The 22,861-nt window shown below is 54.5% G+C and overlaps 1 protein-coding gene across 4 annotated transcripts in view; it reads right to left on the bottom strand.

Moving 5' to 3' along the window:
* The window catches only part of ABCC8 (ATP binding cassette subfamily C member 8), a 74,620-nt gene that overhangs the window by 32,729 nt on the left and 19,030 nt on the right, over positions 1–22,861 (bottom strand). For all 4 annotated transcript variants that reach the window (XM_070072741.1, XM_070072745.1, XM_070072749.1 and 1 more), the window contains exons 7-11: positions 18,650–18,814; positions 14,470–14,625; positions 10,097–10,231; positions 9,670–9,832; positions 511–551 (exon numbers count right to left, since the gene is read on the bottom strand). In XM_070072741.1, the coding sequence (XP_069928842.1) occupies positions 511–551; positions 9,670–9,832; positions 10,097–10,231; positions 14,470–14,625; positions 18,650–18,814 (660 nt within the window). The remainder of the gene's footprint in view (positions 1–510; positions 552–9,669; positions 9,833–10,096; positions 10,232–14,469; positions 14,626–18,649; positions 18,815–22,861) is intronic.

Below are 22,861 nucleotides of genomic sequence, written 5' to 3'. Positions count from 1 at the left end.
TCGTGCTATTTCACGACATGGAGAACTGGGCATGGCAAGGTCTCAACTTCAAAAAAAAAAAAAAAAAACTGGTTACAAAACTGTGTGGCAGAACCCTATTTCGGTAGGGATGACTTAGCCTATGTCTTAAAAAAAGACTGCAAAGAAACGCACCGAAGACACGGCCAGCGGGATTGTGGGCGATTTCAGTTCCCCGGGTGCCTTCCCCTCTGGGTTTCCCATCATCTCTACAATAATCACGCCTCGCTCTCGTCTTGAGCACGCTGGGTAGCTAATCTTGCCCAGAGGGTTTCATTTCTCGAACTTCCAGCCTCCAGTGACACAGAGGCCCCCGCAGGTCCCAGGTGAGGGGGGGACCCGAGGTCCACCGCCCTTCCTGTTCTCTGTTTTCCGTCCCGCTGCGGAGTCGCCCTCCAATGTCCCCACGCAGAACCCGCAAGCCTGAGCAGCCTCTCGCGACAGCCGCCCGCCCCCTCCAGCCCTCCCCAGAGTGGGGGCACATGTACTCACGATGAGGACAGCTGCGATGGGGATGGCTGTGTTCATGAAAACTGTGGAGGAAGCACATGGGCGTGTTCAGTGGGAGGCGGGCGACAGCCGCCGAGGTCCCAGGCGCAGCAGCCTGCAGGGTGACGCTGGGGTGGGACACCTCCAACTCCTCCCCCTGTTTCTCAGGACCCCCGTCCCACGTGCCATAGCTCCTGTCTCTCCGACACTCAAGGAGAAAATGCTGGAACTCTGTTCCATGGGACGGGGGTGGCTGTGCCCGCGGAACGTGGTGGGGGAAGAACTGGGGAGCTGCTGACTGCCCGTGGCAATCTGGGGGCGGCAGTAGAGGTTTCGGGGGCACTCCTTTCTCCTTCCTTAAGCCCCGCATCCTCCCAGGCCAGGCTCTCGCTCAGACATAGGGGCTTGCTGATCTCCCCAGGCTCTGCGGAGGGATTTCATACTGGTTCGCGCTGGGCCAGGCACACGGAACTAAAGCTGGCGAAAGTAGTGCCTCCCTGAGATCCGAGGTTTAGCGTCCACGCTTGGTGGGGCGCAGATCTTTCATGGCATGCGCAGAGTAAAGAGAGCTGGACTTTTAACTCAGAAAAGGGAGGAGGTGGAGTTCCTGTATTGTAACCTTGGGCATGTCGTTCCCCACTTGATCTTTGCAGCCTCATACATAATTCCACTCTTTGTGAGGCCGGGGGCCATCACGTCAGCGGCAGGGTCTGTGCACCCTCAGCGCTGCCTGATTATCACACAGCACGGAGCACTAGCTCACCCTGCTTCCCAACTCACCTGTCTTCTGGCCCAGGGGGAGATGCCCAAGACAGCCTAAAGCCCAGGTTTGAACTTCCAGAGAGGGAGAGAGAGAGGAGCTCCCTGGAGTGAGAGGCGACCAAGCCAACTGCTGCCTTCCCATCTCGTCCTCCTTGCTTCCAGAATCTTCCGGGCCAGCCCAGAAAGGAGTCTGGTTCTGTAATGAGCCCAGTGGAGGCCCAGGAGCGAGGAGCCCAGGAACCAGACGCCAAGGACTCAGCCTGCACACATGGCCACTGTCTAGTGGATGGCAAAGTCTGTGACATGCCGACGAAGCCTAGCCGGCCAGCCCCGGGCCAGGAAGCTGACTGCCCACTGGTCCATGCAGGTGTCCACTGGAGATGTGGCCCCCAACTTCAGGGAACCTCAGCTGTGTGCAAGAACATGGCTCCTGTCCCCAGGGAGTTTGCAATCTGAGTTAGGAGACAAGAACTGTACTCTCAGGAAGACCCTGATATCACGGGGAGACATAGAACATGCCCCAGGGAGGGTCCCAAGCAGATAGGAAGGACATTGACCCCATCTCTGGGGAATTCCTAATCTGATGGGGGAGGCAAGGCCCCTGCCATTGGAGAGTATATGGTTGGAGCCTTGAAGCATTGCTAATCTCTGACCACAAGGCTTCTTATCGCTACTGAATATCATTCACGACTGTGCTCCGACTGCCCTTTCCCATGGAGGCCGGATGGCCTCTGCATGCCTACCACAGTGCCACAGCCTCCCTCACAGTGCCTGGCAGGCAGCAGTATAAGGCCTATGGGCTCTACCCACGGTATAGGAACCCAGATCTGGGACGGAGGACACGGTTTGGCCATCACTGGCAGGGGAGAAAGAAGGGGAGGGGTGCCCATCAGGCCTGGGCCCTTGACCATGACCAGCCAAAGTGCTCTAAGCACACATGGCCCTGCCCCCGCCCCAGGACCAATTATTCCAGGGAGTCCCACAGGGCAGGGCCTCCCGTCAGCTCCTGGCCTGCCCAGGGCCACAAATGACCATCGAGGAGAGGTTCCCGTGACGGAAGGCACCGTGCACCACCCTTGAGCCCTGCCCCACACTCTAGGGCCCGACTCCCAGCTGGAGTGGGCTGGGAGTCGGACCGCCCATGGCACGACTTGCGTGGAGAACAATCTGGTGCCTTGTAGCTCAAGTACCAGAGAAGTTCAGACCTTCTGATCCTATAATCCGCCTCCTGGGAACATCTCATAAATAATCATTGCAGAGAAGCACAGAGCGAGCAGCGAGCAGCTCTCCGCCACAGCCGAATCAAACCGCAACCACAGCAACAACCCAGCCCCAGATGAAGTGAACGGGAAGCATCCGACGGGAGGGGTTGCTCCCCTGGAGGGCAGCACATCCCTTCTCGGGGAGATTCGGAAAATGCGTGATAATCGGCATTTTATTCCACGGCATGTTCTCCCTCGTCATGATTGTCTTTATATATATATATTTTGTTTTATTGCCTTTATTCTTGGAGCTGCCTGAACTCCTTTGAGGAATAAGGCATACTATAAATAAATTTTAAAAATGAACATTTCAACTCTGAGGCAGCAACACGGAACATGCTTATGGCATAAATTACTTTCTACCCTGCTCTGGCTGCTGCATGGGGATGCTGGAGGGAAAAGGTGACTGCTACTCCCCTCACCCTCTCCTGGGATGATGGCAGGTCCCTACAGGTGGCATGGGAGCACTGGGACCCCATGGACTCTCTAGAGATCACCTCATCGGCCCTGGGGCGCATGCGGCTGGAGCTGGGGATGCCAGGGCTGCAGACCAGGGGGCTTGGAGCTGCAGGGGGCTCTAGCTCCTGACAGTCCTGTGCCCACTCAGAGAGTGACGGGGCCATGGAGCCGACGTCCAGCTGTCATGGGTGGGAGTCTTGAAGCCTTGTCCCATTTCCCTGACCCATGGGAAGCTTGCCAAGATTCTTGGGTGGTGGGAGGGGTCGGACACCTGCTGGAGAGCAGACTCCTCACAGGGCAGTGGGAGGGTGGGGGATTCACCTGGATCTGATTTAGAAAAACAAAAACAAAATGCAGAAAATGAAGAGCACTGTGGGGAGCAACTCGGACTAGACTAAGTTACTGGAATTAAGATTTATTCTATGCATCTGCTCTCCCACAATATGGAGCTGAGAAGGGAGTAACAGCTTCTACACAGCTGCCTCCAGTTCAACCAATAAACTGTAGGACCTGCTCCTGATTGGAGGAGAGCAGCGTACTCGGCGTGTGGGTAGCAGAGTTGGGATGGTGGAAGAGGACTATAAAGGAGGAGAGAGACAACATGCACCAGGAACATCTATCTGAAGGAACACCTGAGCAGCCCCCGAGAGAGTCGGCCGGCGGTGTGCCGCTCCCCCGCGGAAGTGGGGAAAGTGGGGAAAGTGGCCAGGGGGAACCGCCCTTCCACGGAGGTGGAAGGGTCGGTAGCCAACCCGGGAAGAACCAGCAGCAAACCCGGGGACGGCCGAGCAGACGAAAGAACAGCGCAGGGTCCTGTGTCGTTCCTCCACGAAGACGGGGAGCGACAGAGCACAACCCTGCTCAGATCCTGAGTGCCAGGGAGCACAAAATGCCACCTAAGTCGTGTAAATGAAACAAGATTGCAAAACGGTGTGTAGGCACCATGGCATTCTGGGAAGGTTTGGTGGCAGGTACACGGGTCTGAGAGGCCACTGGCCACAGTGCAGAGACACAGGCCCTGGGGTTTCATTCCCTCCAAAAACATTCTGGAGCTGTTCAATCACATATGATTTTTTAAAGGTCTTCTCCTCCTCTGTCTCAGGTGTGGTGTGTGCCAGCTTTTCATACCGCCCTCAAATAAAGCAAAATCACAACCCACACCCAGGCAGAGCTCACATTACCTGCTCTCCCCGGGCCTGTGCAAGGAATGCTGTCTGACCTCGGCGCCAGCGGTACCAGCAGCTTTGCATTGCCAAAGCACTGATAAATATTTCAGAAGCCATGTGTCCAGGAGGCAGCGCCAGCCTTTGGTGCCGCTGGGTAACTTCAGTTCTGTCTCCGAGGAGGGACAGTGGAGGGGCTGTGGGCTCACAGCCTGGGCCTGATTCTGGGCTGCCTCTGCAGGAGCGGAAATGGGTTTTAAAGTGCACAGGGTTATTTCCCACTCAGTCCCACGGTCAGGGCCGTAAGCAGAGAGGGAGGGGAAGCAGGTTCATGAGGTGTGTCTGCGGCCAGCGACTGAGGAAGTGGGGCGGGCGGCCCTGCAGTCGCACTGATTTCTGCCTCCGCCACTGATGAGCCCCCTGACTCCCCGCCAGCCACCCTCCCCTGCCAAACCAGGCCAGGAGACGCATCAGCAACCTGCTGCCGCCGCCGCACCAGCTGGCGGAAGGAAGGGCAGATGCTCAAGGGAATTCTGGGGAAGCTAGAGAAGGGGACCAGGCAGGGAGGGCACCTGGACCCTCCACCCAGGGCCTCCAGCAGCGAGCAAGGGGCTTGTGGACAGGCGCCATGCTGGGCGCCCTGTGTCTGGGGTTGGCCAGTACAGCCGTGTCCCCTGCCCCCCTTGGATGGTTAGCTGGGGGTGTCTGGTTAGTTTCTGAATCATCTGTTTGTGTTTTAGGACACAGCACGAGGCCGGTCACAATCATCCAAGGAGGTCCCACGTGACTGTGGTTCAGCCCTCTGAGCACAGAGCACTGAGGATGATAGCGAACACCTGTTTCCCTCACTGTGCCTGTCCACGTGGCTCCCGCGGCTGCAGCAGGAAACCCAAGGGTTCGGACCCAGCCCACAGGGTGCTGCCTGAGTTGTTCCCTGTCCTCCTGGATTAGGCTTGAGTCCTGAACACAACAGATCTCCCGCACCTGCAGCCTTTGTGGCTGGGGGCTTCTCCCCTCCTCCCCTCCTCCGGCTGCCCCGGGGTCATCCTTGGGCACTCAGCTGTGGGCCTCACCTCTGAGGAGCCTTCCCTAACCCTCATAACTCTCCTGGCTGCCGTGAGTATCCCTTTCTGCTCTTGTCTTCAAGACACCGCTCCATGTCTGCCTTCCCTAGCAGGCAGGCGGTAAGCAATCTGCAGGCTGGGACTTACTGTGTCTTCTCACTACTGCATCCCCAAGGCCTGGCACATAGTAAGTGCTCAGTTAAATAAGTGGCTGAGAGAAGGAAAGAATCCAAAGACACAGGGCCAGGCGAGTCTCACAGAAAGACAAACAGAGGCATTTGGAGCAGACCCCATGCACAGCCATTGGTCATGGGCACAGCCAGCCACCTGTAAGACTGTGAGCGCCAAGCGCCAGGACCATGCTCACTTCCTCTTTAATGCCCTTGCCCTCTGCAAGGCCTGGCACAGAGAAAGGGCTCTGGAATGCGAGCTGCACATGGACAGAATGGACTGGCAGCATCTTAGTTGGCTGACTGGTGGATCTAGAGCCCTTTTGTCACCTCTGCAAAGTTGGTCCTCAAATACAGAGGAAACCCTTGGAGTTACTGCTTCTGCATGGATTAGGGATCAAACGGACTTCGAGAGGGAGGGGCCACAGCACATGTCGCCAGCCTTCTCGCACTTTATCTTTCACTCGTCAACACCCTTCATGCACGATGCAGCCCAGTGGTCGCCTGCGTGAACCTCTGTGTGCACTTCCAGCCCACGGGCTTCTTGCTCGGTGCTCTGCCATTACTGGCTGAGACCTCGGTGAGGCATTTCACGGGGGCCCCAGTCCTGGCTGCTGTGAAATGGGGCAGGAGAGCAGCACATCTCAGAGTTGTGACGAGGACGAAGCGCCATCCGATTTGCTAGGCAGCCGGCCAGAGCCCACTGCCACCGTAATCCGTGCATGCCAGCTCTGACTTCTTGTTGAGAGTGGGAGGAACATCTTGCTGTCCCTCGCAGCCTTCCTGGTGCTTCGCACAGGGCGCTGCACACACAGGGGCTCACTTGCCATCCTCCGAGGAACTACGGACTCCAGATTTTGCTGTCGGGGATACTAGGGATACCAGTGTCCTGCAGGGCTTGGGGCTCCATACCTAAGAGCTCTCAGGGCTCCTGCAGGCAGACAGAGGGCTGGAGGTCAACTCCTCCGCCCGACAGTCTGCCTCCAAGGTGCACAGACAAGCAGATGGAGGACCCGCACACCGCACCAGGACAGGCAGACCAGGAAATGTGACTCCAGGGCTCCTCTGCGGTTTGCACCCTGTGACTGGCGCCAGTGGAAGAACATGAGACTCCCATTACTTTAGCCTTAATGACCTGTGTCCTGAGCCCTGGTAACAGAGGAACGGAAGTCCAGGAGGAGGGAAAGGAACACATACACGAAGCAGGTGCAGCCGGGAGGTGTCCCGCCCCCTGCCCCTCTGTCCCTCTCCCGCTGCTGCCTAGCAGAAAGGAACACATCCCAGGAAGAGCAAACACCCTGAGCAAACAGCACTTGGCTCCCACAGCTCGCCCGGACAGTTCTTTCCTTCCCTTGCCTTTGCTTCCCCACACCCTTCTTCCAGGGGCCAACCTGGCTGCTGGTGGATCCCTCCAGGTCCCCTGCACAGGTGACAGGCCCTGGGCAGCTGCCTGCTTGGTGGCTCCAGAGCCCCCTTGCTCCTTCCAGAGTCATCCAGCTCTGGATAACGTAAAACCTCCTGTGCTCAGGTCCTGCTGGCCCCAGGCCTGTCATGGAGCTGTGGCCTGGCCTCTGAGGGCCTCCGTGGGACAAACAGCATGGGCTATATAGGTTCTGATGGGCTAGCGTGGGCACCTGGGCACATTGAGTTGTTGTTTACATAGGAAAACTTGTCCCAGACTGCCACTGGGAAGGCAAGAAGTGAGTGCAGAGCTCCCCAACCCCAGGACTCTTGGGGACACAGTGCCCCTGATTACCTTGCTGCTTCCCTGCCCTCTCCATCTCAGCAGCAGTGAGCCTGCCGACCCCAGCCTGCTGTGCGCGTGCTGAGACAGGAAGTCCCCTGCCTATCGGGGAAGCCAGTTGTTCCCACTGCTGTGGCCCTCAAGGGACTGTCCACAGGAATAAACAGTGGGGCGGGACTGGCGCTGCGGCATAGCAGGTAAAGCTGCCGCCTGCAGTGCCGGCATCCCATATGGGTGCCAGTTTAAGTCCTGGCTGCTCTTCTTCCCATCCAGCTCTCTGCTGTGGCCTGGGAAAGCAGCAGAAAATGGCCCAAGTCCTTAGGCTCCTACACCTGTGTGGGAAACCTGGAAGCAGCCCCTGGCTCCTGGCTGTAGATTGGTGAAGCTCCAGCCATTGTGGCCATCTCAGGGAGTTAACCAGTGGATGGAAGACATCTCTCTCTCTCTCTCTCTCTCTCTCTCTCTCCCTCTCTCTCTCTCTCTCGGCCTCTCTCTAACTCTGTCTTTCAAATAAAACAAACATCTTAAAACAAAACCAAACCAGTAGGGCTACGGCTAGTAGAACCAGCCCTCAGGCGACCGCTGACAGGTGGGGACCCTGGCTTTTCTGGGCTCCCTAAATGTTCTTACTGCATTTTCCATCTTACAGAGTGCATAGCCTGGGAGCAGCCCAGGGCCAGGGATGAGGATAAAGGGGAGAGACCCAGAACTTGGAGTGTCTTGGTGGTGAGGAACCTGGGAAGCAATGGCTGTCGGCCGTGCCCATAGCCCCGGTCTCAGAAAATCAACCCTGGCAAGACTTCCTGCAGAAAGACCCCACGGCTTGTGCCATGCACAGTGGAGGGCCTTGTGCCTGACAATGACTGGACCAGGGTCCCCACTAGAGCCATGGGACACCATGGTCTGGCTGGATTCAGGGAGGCCCAACACCTGGGGTGCTCAGTGGCAGCCCTGCCCTGTGGGAACCCCTGTGTTGGAGGGTGGCCCTCGGCTCCATCCGACCCTCCCTCTAGGCAGCATGGACACCTGGAACACACAGAAGACCTGAGCGGCTGTCTCATTCTTCATGAGGCTTCAAGCCTGCCTGAGAGACAGTCCCAGCACTGCCCACCCACTACTGCCCTCCCACCTGCCTCACGGGTGACTCTTCCCAGCACAGCTGGGGAAGGTGGTCAACAACCTTTCCTAATTTCCCCCTCTATTCCCATTCTGAAAGAGCCCAGGTTAAGTAAAACCAGCCTCCCAAGGGTGTCCCTTCGTGCTCAGCTCATGGTGGAAAAATAGCACTACTCTGGGAGTTGGGAGGCATCAGAGGATCTCATCTGAGCATGCTGCTAACCTCAGGAGTGACCTTGAGAAACACCCCCCCTGCCGCCTCTGGCCTCAGTTTCCCATTTGTAAAATGGTCCTTGTAGATGGCAGAAAGTCTTGCCCACTTTCTCTCCTTGCCACCTTCTGTGTAATTCCCACAGACCTGTATCCCAAATAAGAAATTCTCTCTTCAGCTATGTCTGTTCATTTCCTCTGCATGCTCTCTCTCTCTCTCTCTCGTCCACTGGGCTTTCTGCCCATTACAGCTCTTACGCTGGACTGTCAGGGGACCAGCATGGGATTTTGGAGCTGCTACATCTCCACACACCCACTGCGTGCTTGGGAGGTAACCGCCAGGGGATGGGTCTGTGAAGCCAGGAGACCAGCTGTGATGACCCCACGGACCGCCTGACCTCCAGAGGCTCTCACTCCGTCCACTACTTCCTTAATGAATTTCAGTAACTGAAGTTTTAACTTATGGAAGCTCATTTGATGGTTTTATCCTCATACTTTCCTAGCTTGCCTTATGGATTTTATATCTACTTTTTGCTCTTTAAATAGGCTTATTTCATTCTTTCTTTTAGACGATGCTATCATCTCCAGATATTGAGGGACTAGTTCTCTGGGGAGCGTTGTTCTCTGAAGGAGTTTGATTCTTTATTGTTAGCTCACTGCTAGAGGAGTCCCACAGTGCCTGTGACGTAGTTTTAACATCTGTCTCCTGGGACCCTAGGAACCTTACCAGCGTTTCCTTGGCTTAGGGCTCCTCAACCATTTGGTTAATATAAATTCAGAGCCCACACTTGAGAGGCCCCCAGCGTGGGCTTCTGATCTTTAAGGATGACTGAAGTTTCTTCTGCAGGGTTCATGGACACAGAAACTCCCTCGTAGCTACCCAGGGCAGGGGCAGCTCCATCTGACTTATGAGAAGTCCCCACTGTTAGTGCAAAACCATGGCTGTGTATTTGCTGGCTGCTGCCTGGCCATCCATATCAGCTGTGGGGCGCGGAGACCTCGTGTGTTCTCCTCCCCAGCGTATTCTGAATGCCAGCACAGTGCTCAGTATGTAGCGCAACTCAGTACCCGTTTTGCTGGATAAATGAATGGGGGACACTGTGATTTCGGGGGGCTCAGCTACCCCCTAGGGTTTGATCCCCAAAGCCTCCTGCACTCCTGTCACCCAAACCCTGGCTCCCTATCCCAGCAGCAGCCGCAGCCAGGACTCACTGGAGATGGAGGTGTAGACAGCGAAGGCCTTGAGGCTGGTCATCTCCTTCCTGCGGGTCAGCTCCACCCGAGTGCAGAAGATGTTCTCCCAGGCGTACAGCTTGAGCAGCTTGATGCCACGCAGCATCTCGTTGGTCTGCTTCAGCCTCTCGTTGGAATACTCCTGTGGGCGATGCCGCGTCAGAGGGAAGCGTCGTCCGCCCCGCCCCGCCCCCCAACCCGAGAGGGAGGCACCAAGTCAGTGCTCTCGCCGCCCCCCAGGGATGCACCCTGCTCCTTCCGTGAACCCCATTTCCCAGGCCTGGCCCGTGAAGGGACTTACCAGAGGTCAGCAGGGGTGTGACCCGCTGCTGTCAGTGGCAGGGGGGCAGGCAGACCCGGGGCGTGGCTGGGATAAGAGGACATGCGCACTCCCTTGCACACTCACCAGGGTGCTCCGCTGGGCTTGCGAGAGCTTGGTGGCCACGAAGTACTGGACGGGGGCCAGCAGAATGATGACCGCTGCTCCAATCAAGGCGCTGACTCCCAGGATGTAGTAGAGGAGGATCACACCCACGATGATCTGAGGAAGGGGCCGGGCAGCGTTCCCTTCATCTGGCTGCTGCCCTGGGAGGCTGGCAACATGCCCCCTTTCCCAGGCCCCAGAGTGGGATATGCCTGGGTGCCCAGGTTTTCCCAACTGCCTTGGGGAGGGAGCAGGGGAGGGGGTGAGGGAGCGATTTGGGAAGGAGGGTTCGTGAGATGGGCTCTGGCCACAGCCGAGTTTCTGGGCTGGCACCAAGCCTGGTGACTGCCTCTCTGCGAGGCTGGCTGAGTGTCCGTCCGCTCTCTCCAAGTCTACTTCAAAGACGGAAGTCGGCACCGTGAGGGTGACAGCTGGCTGTCAGGGCCGACTTTCCACTGTCACTGGGGCAAAATGACACAGGAGCAAAGGGGCAGAGGCCCTGCATCCGGGCCTGACCAGCAGCCCGGGGTCGGAGAGACTGCTCTTCCCTCTCAGGCTCCTGGCCTCTTCACTTTCTCAGTGAATCTGAAGAATGTTTTGTTTCTAGCTTTATGTAAATGACTGCCTACTTGTGAATATTTATGGGAAGTGTAACTGACTCTCACCAGTGCCCACAGCACGGCACCGGGATGACGGCTTCTCAGGTTGCCTTCAAAGACAAGCATCTCTAAAGACAGGGATTCTTCAAGGACAGACGTGCTGCGCTCTCTGGTTTATAAAAGAGGGGAAAGGGGCCGGTGCTGTGGTGTAGCAGGTAAAGCCACCGCCTGCAGTGCCAATACCCCATATGGGCGCTGGTTCAAGTCCCAGCTGCGCCACTTCTGATCCAGCTCTCTGCTGTGGCCTGGGAAAGCAGTGGAAGATGTCCCAAGTGCTTGGGTTCCTGCACCCACATGGAAGACCTAGAAGAAGCTCCAGGCTCCTGGCTTTGGATTGGCCCAGCTCTGGCTGCTGCAGCCATTTGGGGGGTGAACCAGTGGATGGAAGACCCTCTTTGTTTCCCTCTGTCTGTAACTCTGCCTCTCTAATAAACAAATCTTAAAAAAAAAAAAAAAAAGAGGAAAAAGGCCTCCTGACTTGGCCCTGCTATTCCTGAGCCCCACACCAGCTTCACAGTGCACTCCCTGCACCAGCTCAAGGACGGAGGTGTGGGTGTGGGTGGGGGCTCTACACTTGGCATTCATTCCAGAAAGCCTCCTGCCTTGGCAGGAAGCTGAGAGGTTGGGAAGCAACCCCTCCACCACCTGCCTCCCAGGGCTTAACTGATGTTAAATGCAGGCCTGCTTGGGCAGAGAGTGCTAGGAGATGAGGAACCTCCCACCCCTGCTGGCCAGCCCCATCCACCTTCTGGAAAGTTCTCCTGGAATACAGTCCTTTCTTAGCTTTGCTTAAGCGGAGGCAACAGGGGATGCTTCAGCTGGCAGGGGCTGTGCTGGACAAGGAGGCTCCTGGGGCCACTAACAGGGCACCTCCGGGGATCAGTGCTTGTGCCTGTATCACCTCCAAGGGCCCGGCGGTGGCTGGGGCAGGGGCCCACCCTCCTGCTCCCCAGACTCCTTGGTCCATTCATCTTCTCTGCAGGAGTCTGAATGGCTCTCACGGGGAGAATGCCAGAAATCAGAGATTCCCAGTGCGCAAACAAAGGTGAGGACCTGTTTTGTCTCCTATTCATGGACTAGGAAATCATGGTCCCTGGAGTCTACGGCTCTGGGTGCGAATGCAGCCTCAGTACCCATCAGTAGTGCAGCCGTGGGCAAGCTTCTTCACCTTTGCAGTGGCGGTTATGAGGCTCAGTGTGCAGCACTGCTGTGAGGTTAAACAAAGGTCTGTGCCGAGCGCCTACAATGTGCCTGGCATAGAGCTGGAGGAACAACGCAGCTGAGCCCCCGTAAAGGGACAAAGCAACAAGTCTCAGGAGAACCTGCCACAGGGAACCGCAGAAAGGGGCCACCTAGCTGTGGTGCGGCTCTTGGCTCACTGTGGGGCCCAGGGTAAGATTCCTGCCTTATCTGGGCCCCAGAAGCCCATGGATATGGAAACACAGAGGTGGCCACCACCGCCGAGTGTCCTTGATAAACTTCGGAGGGGCTCCTGAAGCCCCCCTAATTGCAGGCACGCGTGTGAACAGCATTGGCTTTTCTGAGAAAGTTTCATCAGATTTTTCAAAAGTGTTTGTAGGGACTGGTGCTGTGGTGTAGTAGGTAGGCTAAGCTTCCACCTGCAGCACTGGCATCCCCTATGGGCACCACTTCGTGTCTCAGCTGCCCCTCTTCCGATCCAGCTCTCTACTTATGGCCTGAGAAAGGTCTCCCTGCACCTGCATGGGAGACCCGGAAGAAGCTCCTGGCTTCGGATCAGCACAACTCCACCATTGCGGCCAACTGGAGAGTGAGCCAGCAGATGGAAGACCTCTCTCTCTGACTCTCCTCTCTCTGTGTAACTCTGACTTTCAGATAAAATAAATAAGTCTTTAAAAAAAAAAAAAGAAAATGTACTCAATTTGTGCTGATGGCAGCAAAACTCTGTGAATATTCTGAAAGCACTGAATTGTACAGTCTCTACATGAGTGCATTCTATCTCAACAATGCTGTTCTTAAAAAATGTATGTGTCCAAGAAAAAGATAAGGAACCAAGGAGAGTCCTTGGGGCTTGCACCGGAAAGGGGCTCCGGAGCTAACTGCGATGAGAAAAGGCTGTGTGTGCCTGTGGCCAACAGGGCTGCAGGCAGAATCCTGGCCAGGCACAGCCTCTGCACTGGGATAGGGATTGTGTCCACTCACAGTAGCAGCACTGGATCTTCGATGTGGGTCAAATTTCTAAGTTGCAAAGATAGAGCCTTTGATGAATTAAAAATGCCAAAAGCAACTGATACTTCATGAATAAGCAAGGTCAACTCTCAGTGGAGGTAAAAACCTCCCCACACACCCCAGCCCCTGGTTGTGGGGTCAAGCAACACAGGTGAGAGGGGCCGGGGTAGGGCTGGCACAGGCCAGGGGTTGGCAGTCAGTCCCATCCGCAGAGACACAGGTGCAACAAACAATGGTCAGGATCTCAGTGCAGCAGGCTTGGTGGATGAGGTTGGATGAGACGGGTTGTTCAGGGGCACGATAGATAGAGTAGTCTTGGCGCTAGAAGGCTGTGAGCCTATCTGATGAGCTTTCCAGGCCTTTGGACAGCTTCTGGGGTCACTGATCTATCTATCTTGGCAGCATGGTGAGGGGTCAGGCTGGATGTGGGATGTCACATACGCCCATCCTTGTGCGAATGGACATCAGCTGCCTTCCCCATCTAGCCCATTTAGCCCAGTTTTCTCCCTGTGTGAGTCTCTCCCATTTCCCTTAAATATCTTCTAATTCTAAGCCTTACAGGTAAAGAGGACCAAACTTGCCTCTCAAGAAGCAATGGGTTCTGGGTTGGCACAACTTCGCTCATTCCAAACACGTGCACAGGAGCGGGAACTGGCACTTCCTGAGGGACCCCTCTGCTGGGCACGCCACTCTGAGTCAGCACAGCAAGTTCAGAGTGCAGGAAACATCCCCATGTCACAGATGAGAAAACTGAGGCTCGGAGAGGGTAAAGACTGGAGTCGGTCAGTCCTGTGCAAGTGTGGACACTCACTGCTACACTGGAGTGGAACCTGGAGGCTCTCCAGGAATAAAGTCTGGGTTTCAGCTTCTGATTCTCCCATAGCACCGGGGGACAAAGTGCCTCCTCCTGAGCTGGCCCAAAAGCTTGCCTGCCCTTTGAAAATATCACTTGCACATTCCCCCAAATAATCCATGTTTCCTGAAGACTTTGGCAACACAAAGAAAATAAAAATGACTTGTAACCCCAGCACGCAGCCTTCTTGTTCTTTTCTCCGTGGGAAGCTGTGCAAAGGTATACAAACATGAATTCCAATTTAGGAGGAATTGCACACTGCACACGCTATCTTGTAATTCACTCTTTTTGCTTCAGATATGTCACAGACACTTCTCAATGTAATTAAGTATTTTGCAGCAATGTAATTTCTAATGTCCACGAGAGTGCTCTGCGTATGATTTTGCTATAGTTTAGTTATGGATGGTTGCATTCTACAAGTCTTAATAAGATGGGCTTCTCTGACCACCAAGAGAGATGATGATCATTATACCCTGCCTGCAGGGGAGGGGAATGTACAAGGACCCAGGGGTGCACCCCATGGAGACCCCACGGGGATGGAAGGTACAGGTAAGGATGGAATGGAAGATGCTGAAATGCAGGGGGGCTGCAGTCCTCCCCCTACCTCCCACCCACCACAAGCCCACACTGGGTACCTGTACTGGCATAGCCCAGAGGTTTGGGCACAAGAAGAAAAACCACATGAGCTGGTTGGTGTCGATGGCCACCAGGTTGCAGATCTGCCCAGCAGTCATCTCCCCCATGGACAGGTTGGAGGTGGACAGGTGCATAATTTTATTGTAAATCTTGGTCTGGAAATGAGAGCAGAACATTTCACATTTGTCACCATCACCACTGTCCTCAGCACCCTGGGGGGCTTCTCAGATATCACCCCACCCAGCCCCACAGAGCCCCTGGACAGCGCCGCTGGGGGCACTGGATCACAGTGGTGCTGGGGAAGGCAGGGAGACTCAGGGGCGTAAGGGGCTTTGTCCAAGATTCAGGAAGCCCAGGAGGCAGCATTTGGGTGAGGACCCATGCCAGCATGGCAAGCTACTTCCTCAGCCAGCGAGGCCTCTCCCCCGGGGGATGGGACTTAATTAGCTCTTAAATCTTCAAAGCAGATCTTCATGTCCAGTTGTATTCTTGATTTATGAGGGGCTGGTGGAGAACACACTTCAGAGCCATAAGAATGATGAAGTGCGGGTGGCCGGCGGGTTTACTGTGGCCATCACCTCCCCCCGGGGAAGGGGTCCCTGCTGGAGCCACGAGTTGTCACAGTTGAGCCCTGCGATAATGCAAGGCTTGCGCCTGGTTGATGGGAGACTTGGCCTTGAGTGTCGATCACCCCAGCGCCTTCCTGGAGTCCAGGCAACCCCAGGGCTGCCACAGGGCAGCCGGGGTGCAGCCATGGTAGTGGCTTTCCCTGAGCCTAAAAAACCCAATCATTCTGCACAGAGTGACTGTGCCTCCCAGGGAGATTTTCAGGCCATGTGCACCTGAACAAGGGAAAATGCATTCCTGGCTTAAATGTCTGAGGGGTGCCTGCTCTTGAATGAAATCCGCCTGGTGTAAAGTGGATTGCCAGCCCTTGATTCATCTTTTGTGTAACCCGGGCTTTTGTGTGCATCAGGTTTTCCTGAAGCATGAAGCTATTCTATATTTTGATGAGTTGATATGCACCACGGGCAAGCTTTAAAATAATGGTAATGGCGATAGTATTTTGGACAAATCTATGCACCTCCTGGGTCGTGCAAGACCAGACTTCAAAGGCTTGTCCCCTGGTTCACTGTAGTAGGGACAGGGAGACATCTATCAAATGGAGCACTATTAAGTAATGCCACATGGAAATGCATAACCAAATGGTAGCTGGTGTATTTTTAAAAATATTATATGAAACTCAGTAATTTTGCTTAATCACTTTTCATGCAAAACGCATGATTATTCTTAAACTCATGAAGAAACAAACTCTCCTTGATAAGGGTAAATTTTCTGTAAATAATTTTCTGGAAATCTCTGAAGGGAAGAAAGTTTTCTCTTTCCTAATCTGTTTTCATAATTAATGCTAGTATTTCCTTTTGGTGGCAGGTGAATTAGTCTCTCTTATTAATGCAAAAGATTTAAACAGTTTGATAAAGCAATTATAGTCTAACACATTAAAAAAACATTTTTGGCTCTTTTAGTGTAATTGGAAAATGCTGGGTTGGTGCGTGATTTATGACTTACAAGTACAAAGTAGGTTTCATCACAGAACTGCCCAACTTCAAAAGTGGCTGCTGGACTCATAGAATGGCGGATGTCCTAAACAGCACTCTGGCCTCAGAATCAGCCCTAAACGCATTCGGATCCGGCTGAAAAGCCCATGAGAGTATTTCAGGCATGGAAAGCCAAGACACTCTGGCAAAAAAAAAGGACCTAAATGAAAGATCTCTGTGAGTAAGATCCCAGTGGAAAGAACAGGTCTTCAAAGAAGGAGGTACCTTTCTCTGAAGGGAGAAGAGAACTTCCACTTTGACTATGACCTTGTCTAAATAAGATAAGAGTCGGTGAACTCAAAAGGCTTCCATAGCCTTGGAAACTCATGACTGGAGCATAGGGAGATTACTGATGCCATAAACAGGAGTGTCAATTTGTAAAGTCAACAACAGGAGTCACTGTGCACTTACACCTCATGTAGGATCTCTGTCCTTAATGTGCTGTACATTGTGATTTAATACTATAACGAGTACTCAAACAGTATTTTTCACTTTGTGTTTCTATGTGGGTGCAAACTGTTGAAATCTTTACTTAGTGTATACTAAACTGATCTTCTGTATGTAAGAAAATTGAAAATGAATCTTGATAAGAATGGAAGGGGAGAGAGAGCAGGAAAGGGGAGGGTTGCAGGTGGGAGGGAAGTCATTGGGGTGGGGGGAAGCCAATGTAATCCATAAGCTGTACTTTGGAAATCTATATTCATTAAATAAAAGTTGAAAAAAAAAAGTGGCTGCTGTCCGTGCTGTGTGAGTCTGCCTGACTGAAGGGGTCTGAGCGGAGGCTGGAATTTTTAGAGAGCATTTCTATACTGAGAAATAGTTTGATGCCTCCTGTCTCTGAGCCCCCACAGATCTTACAGTGTCTTACATTTTTTTGGGCTCATTCCACCATCCTCATATGATGATATCCTGAGGAAATGTTCGCTTCTCCCATGAAAAACCATTCGTATGGGCGGTGCTGTCATGTACAGCTGTACAGGTTGTGCGCTGTCCAACTTCAGGGGCCACCATTCACAGGGACTGTACACTGAGATAGCCAGAGCTGGGTTCCTGACACTGTCTCCAGTCCAGGCTAGCCCCTTTTCCTCTGGGTCACTTTTCTGTAAAGTCTTTGATCTTGGCTCCCACAGGAGCAGTCAATGTTAATAATTTTGAAGAACGTTTTTAAACGAGGTAGCTTTGGGATCTTGCCTCAACTTTATAGCAGTCCCTGAGTATGGCCGAATCTCCAGCTACCCCTCAACATCCATCCTCCCTTTTGCACCACAGGGATTTCTAGCAGGGGATATGCATGAGTGTCAAGAATAGAAACTGCACCTTCCAGCCTCTGGGCCTGGACTTCCGGTCAGTTTCTCACCGCTGGGGTGAGACAGGGTATGTGCAACTTCCGCATCAGGATTTTAAAAGGGAACAGTATTCGACCCTACACCTGCCCCGAAACAAAGGAGCATCATTCGCTCCTCTTGTCCCTTCTTGCTAGTTTCAATGCAAACGTGACAGCAACAGTTCCAGAGCCACCCTGCACCATGAGACAAAAGTCACCTAAGAAGGCTGACAGAGGCGCCCGTGCTGTGGTGCAGTAGGTTGAACTGCTACCTGCAGGTTCAGGCCCTGGCTGCTCCACTTGTGATCCAACTCCCTGCTGATGTGCCTGGGAAAGCAGCAGAAGATGGCCCAGGTCCTCGGACCCCTGCATCCATGTGGGAGACCCATGCTGTGGCTACAGCATGGCCCAGGCAGCCACTTGCGGATAGAACCTCTCTCTTTCCATCCTTCTCCCTATCTCTGGACTTCAGCCTTTCAAATAAATGAATAAATCTTAAAAATAAATAAATAATCCTGGAAGAGCAACATCAGGGAAAGAGCCTGGGTCTCGGATGACTGTGCAGCTGCTGGACCAGCCCTGACTCAACGTGAAAAATTAACAAACTTGTATCCTACTGAAAGTATTGTCATGTAGGGTCTCTCATAGCTGACCCAAAATTCTAGTGCAAACACTGAGATTTGCACAACTGCCATCACCACCTGCTCCCAAGGAACCCTGAACATGCTTGGATTTTGCTCACCCTTCCAACCGACTCTAAGAACGAAGCCACAGATGGCAAGACCAAGAGCCTGGCCCTCCAAGGATCTGTCAGGCCAGACACAGTCCTCAGGGACCCAATGGTTAGGCAGTAGAGGCCATGTAGACCTGGCATGTCTTTCACAACTCTAGTTTTGCACCTAAGGAAGACTGGCTGGTAGCAGAACTCTGGAACAGTATCTAGAGAAGGATTCTGAGGTTGCATCTGCACTCACAGGGAAGGGTGCTGTGATGGATTGGTGATGTCTGCCAGGTCCAAGGGTTAGGCAAGGAGACATCTCAGATCTGGTCCACAGCAGAACCAGGGCTTGAGCTCCTGCGTTTCCCAAGCCCAGCCCAGGACGCTCGCCATTGGCCCACACTGCTTTGCCTATGGGTATTGTTCCAAGGCATCGTCAAAGGACAGTGAGAAAGAATCTCACAGCAGAATTACTCTTAAGGGTCCAAGAAGATGAATAATGTGGCTTTCGTGAAGTGAGAGAACTGACACCTGAGTACCTGGATGGCGCCACGCAAGTTGATCCCGGTCTCGATGGCGACGTAGTAGGATGCCTGCAGGAACGTTCTCTGCAGCAGGAGGGCGAGGAAGAGGAGCACGGCTAAGACGTAGGCATTCGCAAGGAACTCTTGCGAGGAGACGAAGTAAACCCCGAGAAACTGTGTCTGTCGGAAAGATGAGTTCAGAGGCAGCTGTCATTGGCAGCCACATGGCACCACGGTACCCCTGGCCGTACACACAACTGTGCTAGCACACACCCACCATCGGTACACACGGCTGTGCCACAAGGACCCGGAGACCTGCAAGACGCTCCCTGCCTATAAGCCTGCGCAACTGTCCACAGGCGAAAACCCCACTCAGCATTCTTCTACCTACGGGGGTTGCCTATATTCCCCTCCCTCTTCCCACTTAGGGGACCAGAAGGGGATCCACTTCTAGCCCAAGGCCCATGGAGGTGACTCTCCGCACTGTGGCCACCAAGCCCAAGAGAGCGCCTTCTGAGTGGGGCAGGAATAAACGGGGTCAACCACAGAGCAGCCCGACCTGGAGGCACCGGAGCCACGCCCCCGCTGCACCTGCCTGTGCCACAGGGGCTTCTGGGCAGAAGAAGCTGGTGGACACCATGGCCAAGCCATGCTCCCTACTCACAGTAGACAGAGACGAGTCAGACCCAAGCCCTCCCAGCCTCGGGTGCCCCAGGAGCTCTTTGGCATTTCAGGCTCCCTGGCTGCACTTCCAGCAAGATCTCCGACGATAAACAGTGCTGGAAAGCAAACTCTTGGGCTCTGTTGCTCAAGACACCAGGGTGCAGCATGCCTCTGTTTCCAAATGCAGCCTCAGTAGCTCCCAGGAAGCCATGATCCTGCTAAGCCCGTGGCCCTGCTGCAGTGTTTCCCAAACACACAGGCTCCCCTTCCTGAGCTGGGAGCGGCTGCAGGGGAGCCGGGGGCATGTCCACCGCCAGGATCCCGCTGGCCCAGGGCTGCAGGGAGGTCTTTTCCTTGAGTTAGAAATTCCTGGATCTTGGCTGCGGGGATTCCTGGGGGGAGAACAAGACTTCACCTCTTGGTTTAACAGAGGCCCTGCTGCCAGCCCTCAATGCGTCCTGGTCATGTGTACCGCAAGGTCTCTCCCGGGTTCTGTGGGATGGGGGTCTCTCCCTGTTGGGGACGGCACAGGGAGGTGACCCAAGGGTACGTGCAAGAGGGCCCCCCGAGGCCTAGAGCCCCTGTGCTCGGTTTCATCACCAGTGTACGGGAGGGAGGCACAGCGAGGAGGTGGAAGGCAGAAGGTGGGCGTGGGCTGAAAGTAGCAGAATGGGCCTTAAGCTGAGGCTGCGGGGGCGGGGTGGAAGGGGAGGAGACAGTGTTGGGCATGCGCAGAACTCCATTCTCGCAATCCCCCGATGCTGTGCCTAGCCCCGCTTCACACAGGAGGAAATGAGGTTCCGACTTGGGTAAGTGGCTGGCCCGAGGCCACATGTGGGCAGGGGACAGCACGCCAATATGAGCCTGGCGGAGGCCAAAACCATCCCAGACTCTGCAGAGGCCTCACTCAGCCCTTTGACTTGAGTGGCCCAGGATGGAGGCGCTGCCCGTTTGGCTGGTTGGGGTGGGAAATGCAGGCCTGTGGGCTTCGGAAAACCCGGCCCTGACTAACCTGCCCTGGGGTTCTTCTCCCTCCCACCGCCCTCCTCTGCTGAGACCCGGCCCCAGAGGACGGAGTCCATTATTTTACAGCGGTAAAGCACATCGTGGACATTCGTCCCAAAGAGAACGCTTTACAGAAGGGAACGGCTGTGCGCACAAAGATGCTTATTTCTGGGGTAGAGCCGAGGAGACTGCAAAGCCCATGCGTGCGCCCAGCCTGGGGGAGGGCTCGGCGGGCTGCTGTACACCCCGCACCCAAGAACACCGATGTCACAAAAGCTCTCCAGCACACGAACGCTGCACGCGTGCTGCGCTAACAGTGATCGCGAAACACCGAGGCTGGGGGCCGAGCGCTGGAAATGGCAACTGATCCCGTGTGCTGGGCAGACAGACTGCGGGTTGTAGTTGTTAAATATTTGCACATTTTAAACAAAGCAACAGATTTGCACAGCTCCAGAGACAAAACCCTGACCTCTGCACCCTGCTTTCCACAATGCATAGGTCCTGGGGTCAGAAAACCGCACGCCTGTGGATCAAGACTTTTGTGATGGGTTGAAATGAAAATGTCCTAGCTAGTAAAAGTCATTAGGTCACCATCAGATCTCTTCAAACAGTTCCAAAGGTATGGAGCCTGCAACAGCTGACTTTCCAATGAAGAAGGGAGTACCAGGGAGCCGGCACTGTGGTGCAGCAGATTAAGGCGCCACCTGCAATAGCAGCATCCCATAAGGAAGCGGGTTTGAGTCCCGGCTGCTTCACTTCCAATCCAGCTCTCTGCTAACAGGTCTGGAGAAGCAACGGAAGATGGCCCAAGTGCTTGGGTCCCTGCTACGCATGTGGGAGACCTGAACAGAATTCCTGACTCCGGGTTTCAGCCTGGACCAGCCCTGACTGTGGCAGCCACTTGAGGAGTGAGCCAGCAGATGGAAGATCTCTTTGTCTCTGTCGTTCTCTGTCAAACAGACACATGAATACATCCAGACTCGCCAAGAGGCCTGGGATGCTGCCCCAGGAAGGCAGGCCCTGGTGAAGTGTGGGGAGATGAGCGCCCGGGGGGAGGGAGGAGGTGAGGGACGGAGGGTTCTGGGCAGCACCCCGAAGGCACCCTGGCAGGAGGGAAAAGGCCAAGGACCCGCAGCTCGACATTCGGTGGAAGGTCGATGGTTTGGAAGACCAAATGCCCAGTGCTGGTTCTCCCTGTCTCTCAGGGAAGAAACTGCATTGGTTTCCAGGGTTCTGCCAGCCATGCTCCATACACACTTTACAGAGAGAATCAGCGCCGGCAGTCATCACGGCACTGCACTGTCTACAGAAGTTGTCACACATGTCCCCATTTTGCAGCTAGGGCTGTGAATGTGACTGCCGAAGAGCCTCGGGAGTGAGCTGCAGAGGTGGGACGGGAACCCAGCACTCCCGCCTCTACAGTCCTGGTCCCCGTTGTCCCTGTCTGACCACAGGCGTGCCTGGAAAGGACCCTTCCCTTGCTCTCAGGAGCTAAGTATCCCAGGGGCCCTTGCCTCTGGTGCTGGCAGGGGCAAAAGTGGAGTGGCCCACACATCCCAGCCCTGGGAGGTCCTGGGGAAACACAAGAACTGGCCTTGGCCATCTGGGGACCAGCACACCACTCACCCACCCACAGCCATCTGATGCATTCAAGAGCTGGACTTGGAGGTCAGCCATATCCGTGTTCAAATCATGACTCATCAGAGATCAGCCTTGTGTCATTGGGCAAGTTCCTCGGTTTCCTCATCTGTGAAATTAAGCTAGGAGGCAGGGCTTCTACGGCAAAGGGTTATGAGGATTCACCATCACAAGGCATATAAAAAAGAATTTGTGGACATAGCGCTCAAGGCATGGTAACTTCTGCATTATTCATTGTATGATCATTTCTTCCATGTCTCCTGTGTGTCAGGCTGGGTGTTGGGTGCTGCAGACACAGAGGTCAGACAACTGCGGTTGCTTTCTCAGGGGACTCAGTGTCAAGCTGGGGAAAGAGACACAGAGCGCTTTGATGGTGGAAGCACTGGATGTTCAAGGAGCACTAAAGAGAGGCATCTAATTCAACCAAGGAAGGCTTCCTGCAGGAGGCAACATTTGAGCAGAGTCTTGGTGGCTAAGAAGAGGTTAGTGACATGAAGGCAAGCACTCCAGGACAGCTGCATGGGCAGTGTGATGAAGAGGCCAGCCCACAGAGTCACAGAAACACAAACAGAAGTAAGCTCATTAAGTCACCCATAGTGAGAGCCACAAACATGCCCCCCCCACACACACACTGAGAGAGACAGGGACAACAGACCCAGAAGTATCCCCATGAGAAGTCATTCGCGAACAAGCACACACACGCCCACAAAGCCACTCGTGCCTTTCCACTGAGCATCAGAGGCCTTTAAAGCTTCGGCTCTGAAATCAAACCCTGTTCTTTCTTTCCCCGGCTCAGCCGATAGCCCAGAGTGGTGCCGGCAGGTCTCAGACCCCAGCCATTCTGTACGAATCCAGTTTCTCAGCCTCCAGCCAGAGCAGTGGCCTTCCGTTGCAGGCGACAGATTGGGATGGGGGTTGGGC

Source organism: Oryctolagus cuniculus, chromosome 1 (assembly GCF_964237555.1).
Source record: "Oryctolagus cuniculus chromosome 1, mOryCun1.1, whole genome shotgun sequence".
Lineage (NCBI taxonomy): Eukaryota > Metazoa > Chordata > Mammalia > Lagomorpha > Leporidae > Oryctolagus > Oryctolagus cuniculus.
The sequence above is the reverse complement of the archived record's forward strand: the minus strand, read 5'-3'. Positions and strand labels throughout refer to the sequence as shown.